This window comes from Asterias amurensis, chromosome 21 (genome assembly GCF_032118995.1).
Source record: "Asterias amurensis chromosome 21, ASM3211899v1".
Classification (NCBI taxonomy): Eukaryota; Metazoa; Echinodermata; class Asteroidea; order Forcipulatida; family Asteriidae; genus Asterias; species Asterias amurensis.
In genome coordinates this window covers 4,446,919-4,462,084 of record NC_092668.1, presented here as the reverse complement: position 1 = coordinate 4,462,084, position 15,166 = coordinate 4,446,919, and the positions used below count along the sequence as shown (strand labels likewise).

Sequence of the window (15,166 nt, the reverse complement as noted above, 5' to 3'; positions counted from 1 at the left end):
TCAAAGGTGAAATTGCAAACTTTTTAGCAAGCCTTGAACTTTGACCTTGGAAGTGGCACAGCAACTTTCCTTTGGTAGTAGAGCATGGAGGTAGAAATAGACTACCTCCATGGGTAGAGGGGCACTTTATAGGGAAAAACGTAAGCTGTATTGGAACTTTGCACAGGGCACCACAGCAAAAAGCACAGGGCACAGGGGCAATTGCTGTGGGTGCAGTGGGGTTGAGGCCTGTCCTGAGCTGCAGACGTGATGGAGCTTTCAAAGTTCATTGCGCGGTCTGCGCTCCAGCTGATGGGGTTAACAACATCGAGCTGGGGGAACAGGGTTAGTGTGTTTTTAGTCATGGTGCCCAAGCATTCTTGCCCAGGGTTTTAGCATCTTTTTGAAACTCAAAAGCAAAAACACGTCAGTATTGCTGTATTTGTAACAGCTTCATGAAAAATGTTTCTGAAAATATATGAGGACATCACTGGTTATAAATCCTGTATCAGAACATCACTGCTTATCTTATATTAAAGTCATGGTGCCCAAACAGTTTTGCCTAGGGTTTTAGCATCTTTTCAAACTCGAAAGCAAAAATACATGGTCTGCTTGAGAAAGTATTGCTGTATTTCTAACAGCTTTAGGGACAATGGTTCTGAAATATAGAACATCACTGGTTATAAATCTTGTAGAACATCAACTCAATAGTATAGTCATGGTGCCCAAACCTTCTTGCCCAGGTTTTTTTTTAGCATCTTTTTTTTAAAATCCTAGCAAAATCACTTGGTCCGCAAATCAGTGTTAGTTTCTAAATAGCTTCATAAAAAAAAGTCTGAAAATATATACTTGTAGAACATCACTGGTTATCTTTTATTTTACACGGACCATTTCCTTCCTCCATGGTTGTTGGTACAATGCAGTCCTTCCATCTGACAGGCCACATTAGGTCGTGGAGGTCTTCGTTCTGATTTGATTCATCATTTCAAGCCCCACGTCATACTGGGGCCTCTCTAACATCAATCATACACTGAACCACGCTGCACTTTTTCTGTGTTGTTATAACCAGTTATCACAATAATCATTTCCCAGTATTGACTTTAAATATTGTCCTGGTCCTACGCCCCCCCCCCCACCCTTCCTTCCTTGCTCTGCATTTTCGTCAGAATGGTTTTGACCTCTGACCTTGCCATTGACATGACCCAGTTGAAATGCGATCTCCGCAGCAGGAAGATAGATTAGGATCTGGCTGGCTGGGTTTTGTAACCTCTCCAGGATATACAAATAAACTAGCCCTGTGGGAAAAGATAACGCATCAAATATTAAATCTTCATCAGTGAATTGATGATGGTGTTATGTTTAAAGGCACTGGATGGACACTATTGGTAATTACTCAAATTAATTGTTAGCTTTAAAACTTGCTTGGTAACGAGCATTGGAGAGCTGTCGATAGTATAAAACATTGTGAGAAACAGCTCCCTCTGAAGTACTGTAGTTTTTTAGAAAGAAGTAATTTCTCACTCAAATAAAATATTTCTGGCCTGAGGCCTTTTATTGGGCATTTTAAAGCACACAAAAACAAAGGTGTTTTAATACAACTTCAATGACCAATTGAGTTCAAGTTTCACAGATTTGTTATTTTCATCATATTGCGTGTATGTTGGGATACACCAAGTGAGCACACTGGGGTGGATTTCACGGAGAGAAAGGACTAGTCTTATCTCGAGTTAGGACGAGTTACTCGTCCTAACCTCGACTAGCCATGCATTCCTGAATATCTCTTAGGACTTGTCCTACGTTAGGTAAGTTAGGACTAGTCCTAAGTCTTAATGAAATCGACCCCAGGTCTTTGACAATTACCAAAGGTACCTTCTCGTGCCTTATACACATGTAAGTGCCTTCAAGTGCGTACTAGGTTAGAGATCCAGCTTGCTAGGGTGCATGGCTTTATTTGACACCAAAATAACTCCTGATTTTCATACTGTCTACACACGATTATCGATAGAGGTATGCAAAATTCAATTTTCCTTCCTCCAAATCTCATCAAATTTTGTCAGGATAACTAGCCGTATGTAAATTAACAACACCATTGCGCAAATTTTATTTTATTAGACGACACTCTCTCTCAACCTCTTTTTTTCAAGTTGCCTTTGTGACATTTACACTAAGGATAACTTGTATCTGTAAATAAACAACACCATTGCGCAAACTACATTTTATTAGACGACACTCTCTCAACCTCTTTTTCATGTTGCCTCAAGAACCCTCGATATTTACATTCAGGAATGTTTCAGATCAAATCTCTTTCCTGCCAGAGGTGTTTATTTGAACCTCCTTTTGTTGCTCATCAGAGCGTAGAGACCCAATTTAGTAGTTTCATTTTTTTCATTTCATTCTCATTGTGAAGTCAAGGACCTTGAACCTCCTTTCGTTGCTCATCGGAGCGTAGAGACCCAATTTAGTAGTTTAATTTATTTCGTTTCATTCCATTTATTCTGGTTCAAGGCCTCTCATAATAGCGAACTTAATCACTATGTACTAGCCACTGCCAGGTGACTGCGGTCGCCGGGTATGCTTTTCCAATGAACTGGAGAGGAAGGTCTGTTTCGTACCATGCACATGAGGGTTTGTTATTTTTTTCCACTGCAGAAATTCTGATCACCATTCTCTGCTTCTAGGTTTATCATCAGGGCCTTATTTCATAGAGTTGCTTTTAAAAGCACAAAAGTTGCTAAGCATAACAAAGTTACGCTAGCTTGAATAAGTTTACAGCCAAGCTACCATGTCAAAGTACAATTTGTGACTGGTATCTTGCTCATTTCTGCATAGCTCAAAATCGGTTAGCAATTTTTGCTCTGCTTAAGCCACTCTATGAAATTCAGCCCTGGAGCATTTCACAGGGCATAGATGCATGTAGATCATTTGCCTCCACGAAGTATCAGGCCTGCTTCATGTTATTAAATGCTTAAAATAATCAGTTTTCATTTTGGTTTTTACTTTTGGTTTGCAGATGTTCTATAGATGACTACTTGTAGGAGTTGGCCATGGCAAACACCTTAGTGCAATCAGGGTCGTCTTCGCATCCATTCTGTAAGATGCGGGTACCCTCGCTGCAGAACTGCATCAAGTTTGGGATCATCTTCTGCCTTGGATTCATCTTCCTCTTGGCAAATACGTGTAATAATACAGACAATGAGGGGATCCCGCCACGACACATGGAACAGGTATGGTGACGTCTGACCCTTTCTGACCTCACTCACTCGGTCGACCCAAGTTGTGGCAGGGCTGCATGTTTGAGTTGGGCTCGATGTCTGACTTGCCCCAAAACTCTATCCTGCATACAACCGATTAGCTCTTCCTCGTTGTTAACTCCTAAATCCTCGGTCAGAGTCTTTGTATTGATTGTGTTTTATTGTTTCAATTTGGGTGATTGGAGATGAACATTTTTCAAAGTGCTCAGAATGTTCTGAGATTATTTCTGTACTAAGAAATCTGGGTGTTCTGAAGCTACTGGTTCAATCTCAGCGAGATCGGAGACGAAATTTGCTTAGAATGCTCGGGAAGGTGACACTAATCCAAGAAGATTTTTAAGTAAAGGAGAGATATTTTTTTCATTCCCCGCATCTAAAACTGAACATTTCTTCATCGTCATCTTTCATACATCTGCAGACCTGTACGGGTCACAGTTAGTCGTGCTGCTGTCTCATGGTTTCATTACAAGAAAATTTTATAAAAATATTAAGTGACTTCCAAGAATTCTTCATGATTTCAAGATTTGCTCAAAACTTTGTCTTCAAATAAGCAGTCACCAACAAATGAAAACAATGTGGTCCACATTGTGTTTCAAACCTGCAGTTTTGTATTTCTGGTGATGCACTGAATCTGAGACGTTACAGGTCAAGAGTATTTAAGGGTACCCGGACCAACAAGCGATTTTTTCATGATTTTTCTCCTTCCAATCCTGTCCTTATAAAAAAGTGTTTTTTTGGTTTTTTTTCATTTTGTACTAAAATCCCCTCCCAAAATAAGACGTTTCCTAATATGAAAAGAGATCCATTTGAAAGTTTTTTAAAAGTATTCTTTTTTTTTTTTTTTTGCAGACAAAGTGTTTTTGACTTTCTAGAACCCAAGCTATTTAATGTCTCCACACTAAACAGTTCCTAATGCTAACTTTCTCTGACTTATTTTACCTTCCTCAAGGTGGACCAGTCTCTTCAAGTGAAGTCTCGCGACATCCAGTACCATGACGACTGCATCGCTGCTCTGAGCGAACAAGAAGAGAAACACAACATCGAAGTCTCCTCCTTAAAACAACAAATCGCCGAGTTGAAACGGGAGCTCAAGAAACATATCAGCAGCACCCAGCAGGTTGAAGAACCTCACAAGTATAAAGATGTTGAGGGCGGTATTCGCGCGCAGCGATCTAGCGATGTGGATAACCATGACGATCTGTCCGATTTCATCCGCCAGCAGATGGCAAAGCTGGAGATGCATAAGCCTCTACATAGTGAGTATGACGTCGTACCGTTCAGCAGCCTCACCTCAAAATTAGTCTACTCGTTACAAAGCGGCTTATCGCACCGGCCATCGGAACGACCACGTGGCGATAAAAAAGAAGACTTAGTTGAAGCAGTCTACTTCGCCATCGACATTCTTAACAAGAAAAAAGAAAACGCAAATAGTTTTTCCATTGATAATTTCGTGGATGGAATCTTTAAAACGGAGAGGACTATTGGAACGTACTACAATTTAGTCTTCCGCAGTGTGCAGGAAAGTTTTTACCATAGCGTCGAGCTTTTACGACCGTTCAGTCCGCTGCAGAAACTTAGAACGCAAATAATTGACACAAGTCAAATACTAGTGAATATCATCATTCCGCTATCAGGTAGAGTAGACAAGTTCCAGTCCTTCATTGAGAGATTTAAATCGGTGTGCTTGGATAATAGGATGCATGTGTATCTGACAGTGGTGTACTTTGGTGAGGAAGGACTGAGTCAAATCCATTCAATTCTGTTCAACATGGCGCATCAGTATAACTTTCACAATTACAAACTTATACGCTTGACCATACCGTTCTCGCGTGGGCGTGGTCTAGAAGAAGGGGTGCAGAATTGGGACGGTAGCGATGTGCTCATGTTTCTATGCGATGTGGACATCGCCTTCACAAAAGAGTTTATAGAGCACTGTCGCTACAACACAGTCCCGGGAAGAACTGTCTACTACCCGATTGTATTCAGTCTGTATAACCCCAAAATCATTCACACGTTCAACGAAGCCATGTCGGAGAGCCCGCAGCTGATCGTCCATCACGAGACGGGATTCTGGAGAGACTTTGGGTTCGGGATGACCTGCCAGTATCGCTCGGACTTCTTAAGCATCAAAGGCTTCAATATGGACATCAAAGGATGGGGCGGCGAGGACGTGGATTTGTACCGTCGATACATTCAATCAGATTTGAAGATTATACGAGCCACCGATCCATGGATCTTTCATTTATACCACCCAAAGGAGTGCCATACGAACTTAACGCCGGAGCAGTACCGCATGTGCGTCATGTCGAGGGCGGTCAACGAAGCCTCACATTCTCAGCTCGGAATCTTGGCGTTTAAGGACCAGGTAAACATGACGTTATTTCAGATGGGATTAATGAAGCAGTCATGGCTAGGAGCTCCTCTTAGGCCAGCCCCCGATAAAGTGTAATGACTCAATCGACAGGCCTGGAATTCCATCTCGGAGAGGGCAAGGCGTTTTAGTTTCCTGCAAAGGGCATTGGGAAAAAAATTTAAAGTCTGTGGGAGCTACTGAAGAGGTGTCAATGCTAAGACCAGGGCAACGAAGGCCACGGCCTACGTGTAATTCAAGGACTGGCTCTGTAAGTGTAATGTACACATGTGTCTGGTGTCTCAGAAAAGACTACAACCTAACCATGGAAAGAGAAAAGGGTGGTCGGGTTGGCTAACAGGTGTCTTTCCTTGCCTTTCACCTCTACATGTAGGACCCTGGTTTGAATTGTCACCTATGGGGCACTACATGTACGTAGATTGGGTTTTTAGTCCCTACATGACTGGGTTGGTTTTCCCTGGAATAATACTAAAGGGTTGTCCTCCCATCTAAAACTGAAACTTCCTTCCTGGTCTTCTCTCCATTTGAATATTGGATAGAACAGTGATTAAAGTTCTCTTTTCTGAGAGTCCGTGGCTTAATGAAATGTTGTTTCTTGCCCTGCCAAAAAAGCAGTTGAGGTTTTTAAAGTCTATTTTCACTTTATACAATGGAGGTTGGTACACAAATTGAGATCAATTGATCTATATGCAAAAACTATTTGAGAAAAAATGTTGAAACTAAATTGTCTTCCTCTCTGATCTGGGCTGAACTTCATATTTAAAAAAGATGTTAAGCAGATATTATGGTGCTTAGCTAAGTTTTCTAAAAGGAGAAGGGTCGACTGTCTATTAAAACACAAACTATGTATCACTAAGCAGTTTGTTTAGCAGTTGGGGCTGATATTATTTTCACAGGTTTGTTACACATGTAAATGCACATAGAAGGGATATATCAAGGCGAGGATACTGGTCTTTGACAGTTACCAAAAGTATTAAGCACAAAAATTAGCTAAGCACAAAAAATATGCTTACCACAATGGTTACCAGCCAAAATACAATTCCACGTGTACCACTTTTGACTGGTTACCTCCTTTCTTTCCTTTTTAGTAGAAAAATGTTAGGCACAATAAACAAATCTAATTGGGAAAATTTGGGGAAATTTAGTTTGGTCAAGAAATCTTTGAATTTATTATTCAAAACATCTTGGAGTTTTATCTCTTCAATTTTGTTGAGGTGTGTTTTTTGGTCACTTCATTTTTTATTTTTGAATTTGCCATAATCTTGTTGTTTTTCTGCCAAAGTAAAAGACACGAGACAAAACAATTGAGTATATCTTAAAGGAAGAATATCATAATTTATAACAGATTTTTATTAAGTTCATTTAATCCTCATAAATACAATAAATTAAAATCGAGCTTTGTGCATACATTTTAAATCACTGACTATGATCAACATTTGAAACCAAAAGAACATTTGCAATAATCAGGTGCTACAAGGAATTTTTTCTCCACAGTCTTCAAAATTGTTTTAGATATAGGTGTTTGGTTTGAAAACCTCTTTTTAGAGAAACCCAAATACCTTTTTGGAGAATTGTTTTTCTTCATCATGATGGCTGTGTGAAATCCAGTTTGGCCAAGATACAGTTTTCCAGTCTTATTTATTTAGCAGTTCAGTAAAAAATATTAATTTCATACACTTAGCCGTTAGGAGTATGTCTAACTCCAAGTTGCCAATCTTTGATATATTGTTTATGACAAAAATAGTTTAGAGTGTTATTGAAAATAGCTTTGTAAATTGTTTGTTTACTTGCCCTCATTTTTTGCTTGCGATATCTAATATAAAACTACTAAATTAGGTTATGAATCTGATGTATTGTGGTTGAATGGGGGGGGGGGGGGTGGCCTACAGCCACTTAATCTTCAAACTACATGTATTATCAGGAAACCCTTACTGTGAGCTTTGTGTTGGAGTTCATGGTTGGCTAGACCATAGAGAAAGAGGCTAGACAAACCAACAGTTGCCCATTCTTATAGTTTATTATACCCTACAGAAAAGACCATAGTGGGTTGCCCTACAGTTGAAACTCTGACTGAAGTACAGCCATTGTGTGTAGTTAGCCTCACCTAACGGATGACCGATTACACTTCCTACAGACATGTATTAACAATTTTGTTCATTCAATACGATTCTGGAGAAAAATTAATCACCGATGTTCTTCGAACCGAGCTCCGTGCTCAAGAGTAATCTTCTCGGATCGGTGTTTTGACACTCACTCTAAAGCACAATTTTTTAATCTGGGCTTCTGTTTATTCAGATCAAATGTAATCAAGTGTCGCAAAGATCAAAGCATTTCAATTTCAGCGAGCTAAAACATCGATGATACAGAAAAAAGCATGTTGCAAAACAAGTTTAAAAAAGCGCATAATATTAGTCTTCTACAGTCAGTGTTTTAACACTCGCTTGCACAGTATTTTTTGGGCTTATGTTTTTTCAGATCAAATAAAATGTGGTCAAGTGTCGCAAAGATCAAAGCATTTCAATGTACGACAAGTTGAAACACCGATATTACAGAAAAAGCACATAGCAAAACAAGTTTTAGTCGAACAGAACAAATAACTAGATTTATCCAGAATGATCCAGTTTGGGGCTAAAATAATCAGTTTCAGACCTACAAACCATAGTAAAGTTCAAGCCCTGTGAGTTGACAGAAAGTTTGTAAAAAAATCTTAAATTTTGGACTCCAAAATAATACATTTTGGACTCCAAAATAATAATTTTTAAAATATCACAGTTTGCAGTGTACTTTTGTTGTTTTGAATCTTAGTTGTTCTTCCACAACTTTTGTTATGCACCTTTTACATATTTTACTTAAACTATGACCTTCGACCTTGATACTTGCTCAGATGCATCGGTCACCTTCAATATAATGTGATAATTATTTTGAATTTGGTCACAATTTTCTGGAATATTTTCTGCGATAATTGCCAATATTATATATAATGCCATAATTATTTTTAAAAAGCCAGCTTACCATAGTAAATGATAAATTTATTTTACTTAACCAAATTGATAAGTTTAATCATAATTATATAGGATTGAAATGATTTTACTTGTTTAGGTTATGTGATACTTTTTGTCTTCTCTCTCTTCTCATAAAAATGTTTGTTTGTTTTTTGTTAAGACCGGTTCAAACTTAACTTGAAAGCGAATGCAAAGTGGATTACAAGACGCATAACAAATAGAAATGGGCTGTAACAGGGAAATTCACTTGGCTTAGCTTATGCAATTCACGTGAATGTTGAACCGGGCTTTAGGCAAAACCACAAAAAACCGTCTAATAGTATAATGTAAATAACCATCACATCTTAAATATTGTTGTCATTAATGTTCCACATTAATCAGAGACTTGTGGACAAGTCATTTATGGTCCCACACGGTGAGATAGTCGAGTTGTGACGGTGCTATGGCGAAGTTCAGTGCTCTTGCGTGAACTGCTGGTTGCCGACTTCTAGTTGTGACAGCTCTAGTAGAATATTGCGGGGAGAGTCGGAACGCTATCACCGCCAAAGAACTTTAACGACTTGTCCACAAGTCTACATACATTGTAAACTGTGGATTGAATTTAATGTGTTTTATAATTTATATTGATGGTCTTATATTTCAATTCTGGAAGGCTTGGTTGTGTTTTGGCGCCATAAGGAAACACTTTGAGACTGTTACTGGTTCTTTGTTACAAACACAGAGTCAGTGACCAAAACTGAGTTTGATCGCAGTCTGCAAAACACAACTTAGCTCACAATCTTTGGTAAATTACCGGGTAGAATTGAACACCTTTTTTTTAACAACAATAACACCATTTTGAGTTGAAAACTGAAAATATGATAGGTCTGGGTTGAAAGGTATCAGACTGGACCCCGAAGAAAGTTATTGAAAACATTCGTAGACACCCAACATGGGTCTAGATAGCCCAGTTGGTATAGAGTGCTGGCACGTTATTCCAGAGGTCACAGATTCAAGTTAGGCTCTAATAAGTTATGTTTTTTCAACCCAAAATTGTTTATATTGTATTTTGAAACCAATGTTGAGTTTTGTTAACAAAACTTTAGGGGGGGGGGTTGCTTTTTTGACCCAAAATCTCCTTTCTTAAGTACAGACTAAAATAAGACTGCAGTGACCATAATGTAAAAAGTAAGTTATGATAAATAACTTTGTTTGTAAACCTGTTTTAATTTTTTTAAGATTTATTATTAATGGAGATAAACTCCATGGTGAGCAATAAAAACAAATCCTAAAATTCAAAATGTTTCAACCATTTTGTGACTAGTTGGTAATGTTTTAACATTCTTATGGAAGTTTTTGCCTAACTTCAATCTTAATGCAAGTCTAACCTCTTATGATTTTTTTCATATTTTTGCCTAAATTCAATAGAAATGCAAGGCTTACCCACTTGTGATTTTTTTCACATTTTTGCCTAAATTCAGTAGAAATGCAAGGCTTACCCCTTGTGATTTTTGTTCATATTTTTGCCTAAATTCAATGGAAATGCAAGGCTTACCCCTTGTGATTTTTTTCATATTTTTGCCCAAATTCAATAGAAATGAAAGGCTTACCCCTTGTAATTTTTTCCATATTTTTGCCTAATTTGTTTTCATATTTTTGCCTAAATTTAATAGAAATGCAAGGCTAACCCCTTGTGAATTTTTTTCATATTTTTGCCTTAATTCAAAAGAAATGCGAGGCTTACCCCTTGTGATTGTTTTCATATTTTTGCCCAAATTCAATCAAAAATGCAAGGCTTACCCCTTGTGATTTTTTTCATATTTTTGCCTTAATTCAAAAGAAATGCAAGGGTTACCTCTTGTGATTTTTTCATATTTTTGCCTAAATTCAATAGAAATGCAAGGCTTACCCCTTGTGATTCTTTTCATATTTTTGTCTAAATTCAATGGAAATGCAAGGCTTATCCCTTGTGATTTTTTTCTTCATATTTTTGCCCAAATTCAATAGAAATGAAAGGCTTACCCCTTGCAATTTTTCCATATTTTGCCTAATTGTTTCATATTTTTGCCCAAACTCAATAGAAATGTAATTTTTTCCATATTTTTGCCTAATTGTTTTTTCATATTTTTGCCCAAATTCAATAATAAATGCAAGGCTTACCCCTTGTGATTTTTTTCATATATTTTTGCTTAATTTTAATGGAACTGCAAGGCTTACCCCTTGTGATTTTGTTTTCATATTTTTGCCTAAATTCAATAGAAATGCAAGGCTTACCCCTTGTGATTTTTTTCATATTTTTTGCCCAAATTCATAAGAAATGCAAGGGTTACCCCTTGTGATTTGTTTCATATTTTTTGCCAAAAAACTTTTGATTTTACCCCTTGTGATTTTTTTCCTTTTTTTTGCCTAATTTGTTTTCATATTTTTGTCTAAATTCAATAGAAATGCAAGGCTTACCCCTTGTAATTTTTTCCATATTTTTGCCTAATTTTTTTTCATATTTTGGCCCAAAATTAATAATAAATGCTTGTGATTTTTTTCACATATTTTTGCCTAATTTTAATGGAAATGCAAGGCTTACCCCTTGTGATTTTTTTTCATATTTTTGCCTGAATTCAATGGAAATGCAAGGCTAACCTCTTGTGATTTTTTTTCTTCATATTTTTGCCTAAATTCAATAGAAATGCAAGGCTTAACCCTTGTTTTATTTTTTTCATATTTTTACCTAAACTCAATAGGCTTACCCCTTGTGATTTTTTTTCATATTTTTGCCTAAATTCAATAGAAGTGCAAGGCTTACCCCTTGTAATTTGTTTTTCATATTTTTGCCTAAATTCAATAGAAATGCTAGGCTTACCCCTTGTGATTTTTTTCATATTTTTGCCCAAATTCAATAGAAATGCAAGGCTTACCCCTTGTGATTTTTTTTCATATTTTTTGTCCAAATTCAATAGAAATGCAAGGCTTACCCCTTGTGATTTTTTTTCATAATTTTTGTCCAAATTCAATAGAAATGCAAGGCTTACCCCTTGTGATTTCTTTCACATTTTTGCCCAAATTCAATAGAAATGCAAGGCTTACCCCTTGTGATTTTTTCATATATTTTTGCCTAAATTCAATAGAAATGCAAGGCTTACCCCTTGTAATTTGTTTCCCTATTTTTGCCTAAATTCAATAGAAATGCAAGGCTTACCCCTTGTGATTTTTTTTCATATTTTTTGCCCAAATTCAATAGAAATGCAAGGCTTACCCCTTGTGATTTTTTTTCATATTTTTGCCTAAATCCAATAGAAATGCAAGGCTTACCCCTTGTGATTTTTGTTCATATTTTTGCCTAAATTCAATAGAAATGCAAGGCTTACCCCTTGTGATTTTTTTCATATTTTTGCCAAAATTCAATAGAAATGCAAGGCTTACCCCTTGTGATTTTTTTTCATATTTTTGCCTAAATCCAATAGAAATGCAAGGCTTACCACTTGTGATTTTTTTTTCATATTTTTTGTCCAAATTCAATAAAAATGCAAGGCTTACCTCTTGTGATTTTTTTCATATTTTTGCCCAAATTCAAAAGAAATGCAATTTTTTTCTTCATACTTTTGTCTAAATTCAATAGAAATGCAAGGCTTACCCCTTGTGATTTTTTCTTCATATTTTTGTCTAAATTCAATAGAAATGCAAGGCTTACCCCTTGTGATTTTTTTAAAATATTTTTGCCCAAATTCAATAAAAAATGCAAGGAGTACCTCTTGTGATTTTTTTCATATTTTTGCCCAAATTCAATAGAAATGCAAGGGTTACCTTTTGAGATTTTTTTTTCATATTTTTGTCTAAATTCAAAAGAAATGCAAGGCTTACCCCTTGTGATTTTTTTCTTCATATTTTTTCTAAATTCAAAAGAAATGCAAGGCTTACCCCTTGTGATTTTTTAAAATATTTTTGCCCAAATTCAATAAAAAATGAAAGGAGTACCTCTTGTGATTTTTTTCATATTTTCGCCCAAATTCAATAGAAATGCAAGGCTTACCTTTTGTGATTTGTTTTTCATATTTTTTCCTAAATTCAATAGAATGCAAGGCTTACCCCCTGTGATTTTCTTTTCATATTTTTGCCCGAATTCAATAAAAATGCAAGGCTTTCCTCTTGTGATTTTTTTCATATTTTTGCCCAAATCCAATAGAAATGCAAGGCTTACCCCTTGTGATTTTTTTTCATATTTTTTGCCGAAATTCAATAGAAATGCAAGGCTTACCCCTTGTGATTTTTTTTCATATTTTTTCCTAAATCCAATAGAAATGCAAGGCTTACCCCTTGTGATTTTTTTTTCATATTTTTTGTCCAAATTCAATAGAAATGCAAGGCTTACCCCTTGTGATTTTTTTTCATAATTTTTGTCCAAATTCAATAGAAATGCAAGGCTTACCCCTTGTGATTTCTTTCACATTTTTGCCCAAATTCAATAGAAATGCAAGGCTTACCCCTTGTGATTTTTTTCATATATTTTTGCCTAAATTCAATAGAAATGCAAGGCTTATCCCTTGAGATTTTTTTTCATATTTTTGCCTAAATTCAATAGAAATGCAAGGCTTACCCCTTGTAATTTGTTTCCATATTTTTGCCTAAATTCAATAGAAATGCAAGGCTTACCCCTTGTGATTTTTTTTCATATTTTTTGTCCAAATTCAATAGAAATGCAAGGCTTACCCCTTGTGATTTGTTTTCATAATTTTTGTCCAAATTCAATAGAAATGCAAGGCTTACCCCTTGTGATTTTTTTTCATATTTTTACCTAAATTCAATAGAAATGCCAGGCTTACCCCTTGTGATTTTTTTTCATATTTTTTGTCCAAATTCAATAGAAATGCAAGGCTTACCCCTTGTGATTTTTTTTCATAATTTTTGTCCAAATTCAATAGAAATGCAAGGCTTACCCCTTGTGATTTCTTTCACATTTTTGCCCAAATTCAATAGAAATGCAAGGCTTACCCCTTGTGATTTTTTCATATATTTTTGCCTAAATTCAATAGAAATGCAAGGCTTACCCCTTGTAATTTGTTTCCCTATTTTTGCCTAAATTCAATAGAAATGCAAGGCTTACCCCTTGTGATTTTTTTTCATATTTTTTGCCCAAATTCAATAGAAATGCAAGGCTTACCCCTTGTGATTTTTTTTCATATTTTTGCCTAAATCCAATAGAAATGCAAGGCTTACCCCTTGTGATTTTTGTTCATATTTTTGCCTAAATTCAATAGAAATGCAAGGCTTACCCCTTGTGATTTTTTTCATATTTTTGCCAAAATTCAATAGAAATGCAAGGCTTACCCCTTGTGATTTTTTTCTCTTATTTTTGCCTAAATCCAATAGAAATGCAAGGCTTACCCCTTGTAATTTTTTTTTCATATTTTTTGTCCAAATTCAATAAAAATGCAAGGCTTACCTCTTGTGATTTTTTTCATATTTTTGCCCAAATTCAAAAGAAATGCAAGGCTTACCCCTTGTGATTTTTTTCTTCATACTTTTGTCTAAATTCAATAGAAATGCAAGGCTTACCCCTTGTGATTTTTTCTTCATATTTTTGTCTAAATTCAATAGAAATGCAAGGCTTACCCCTTGTGATTTTTTTAAAATATTTTTGCCCAAATTCAATAAAAAATGCAAGGAGTACCTCTTGTGATTTTTTTCATATTTTTGCCCAAATTCAATAGAAATGCAAGGCTTACCTTTTGAGATTTTTTTTTCATATTTTTGTCTAAATTCAAAAGAAATGCAAGGCTTACCCCTTGTGATTTTTTTCTTCATATTTTTTCTAAATTCAATAGAAATGCAAGGCTTACCCCTTGTGATTTTTTTAAATATTTTTGCCCAAATTCAATAAAAAATGAAAGGAGTACCTCTTGTGATTTTTTTCATATTTTTGCCCAAATTCAATAGAAATGCAAGGCTTACCTTTTGTGATTTTTTTTTCATATTTTTTCCTAAATTCAATAGAAATGCAAGGCTTACCCCCTGTGATTTTCTTTTCATATTTTTGCCCGAATTCAATAAAAATGCAAGGCTTTCCTCTTGTGATTTTTTTTCATATTTTTGCCCAAATCCAATAGAAATGCAAGGCTTACCCCCTGTGATTTTCTTTTCATATTTTTGCCCGAATTCAATAAAAATGCAAGGCTTTCCTCTTGTGATTTTTTTTCATATTTTTGCCCAAATCCAATAGAAATGCAAGGCTTACCCCTTGTGATTTTTTTTCATATTTTTTGCCGAAATTCAATAGAAATGCAAGGCTTACCCCTTGTGATTTTTTTTCATATTTTTTCCTAAATCCAATAGAAATGCAAGGCTTACCCCTTGTGATTTTTTTTTCATAATTTTTGTCCAAATTCAATAGAAATGCAAGGCTTACCCCTTGTGATTTCTTTCACATTTTTGCCCAAATTCAATAGAAATGCAAGGCTTACCCCTTGTGATTTTTTTCATATATTTTTGCCTAAATTCAATAGAAATGCAAGGCTTATCCCTTGAGATTTTTTTTCATATTTTTGCCTAAATTCAATAGAAATGCAAGGCTTACCCCTTGTGATTTTTTTCAT

The 15,166-nt window shown here is 35.8% G+C and overlaps 1 protein-coding gene across 1 annotated transcript in view; it reads left to right on the top strand.

Moving 5' to 3' along the window:
- The window catches only part of LOC139953257 (chondroitin sulfate N-acetylgalactosaminyltransferase 1-like), a 31,906-nt gene extending 22,043 nt beyond the window's left edge, over nt 1-9,863 (top strand). The window contains exons 3-4 of the mRNA XM_071952729.1: nt 2,990-3,203; nt 4,180-9,863. Of these exons, the coding sequence (XP_071808830.1) occupies nt 3,024-3,203; nt 4,180-5,679 (1,680 nt within the window). The 5' untranslated portion in view covers nt 2,990-3,023 and the 3' untranslated portion in view covers nt 5,680-9,863. The remainder of the gene's footprint in view (nt 1-2,989; nt 3,204-4,179) is intronic.
- Nucleotides 9,864-15,166: the final 5,303 nt, after the last annotated feature.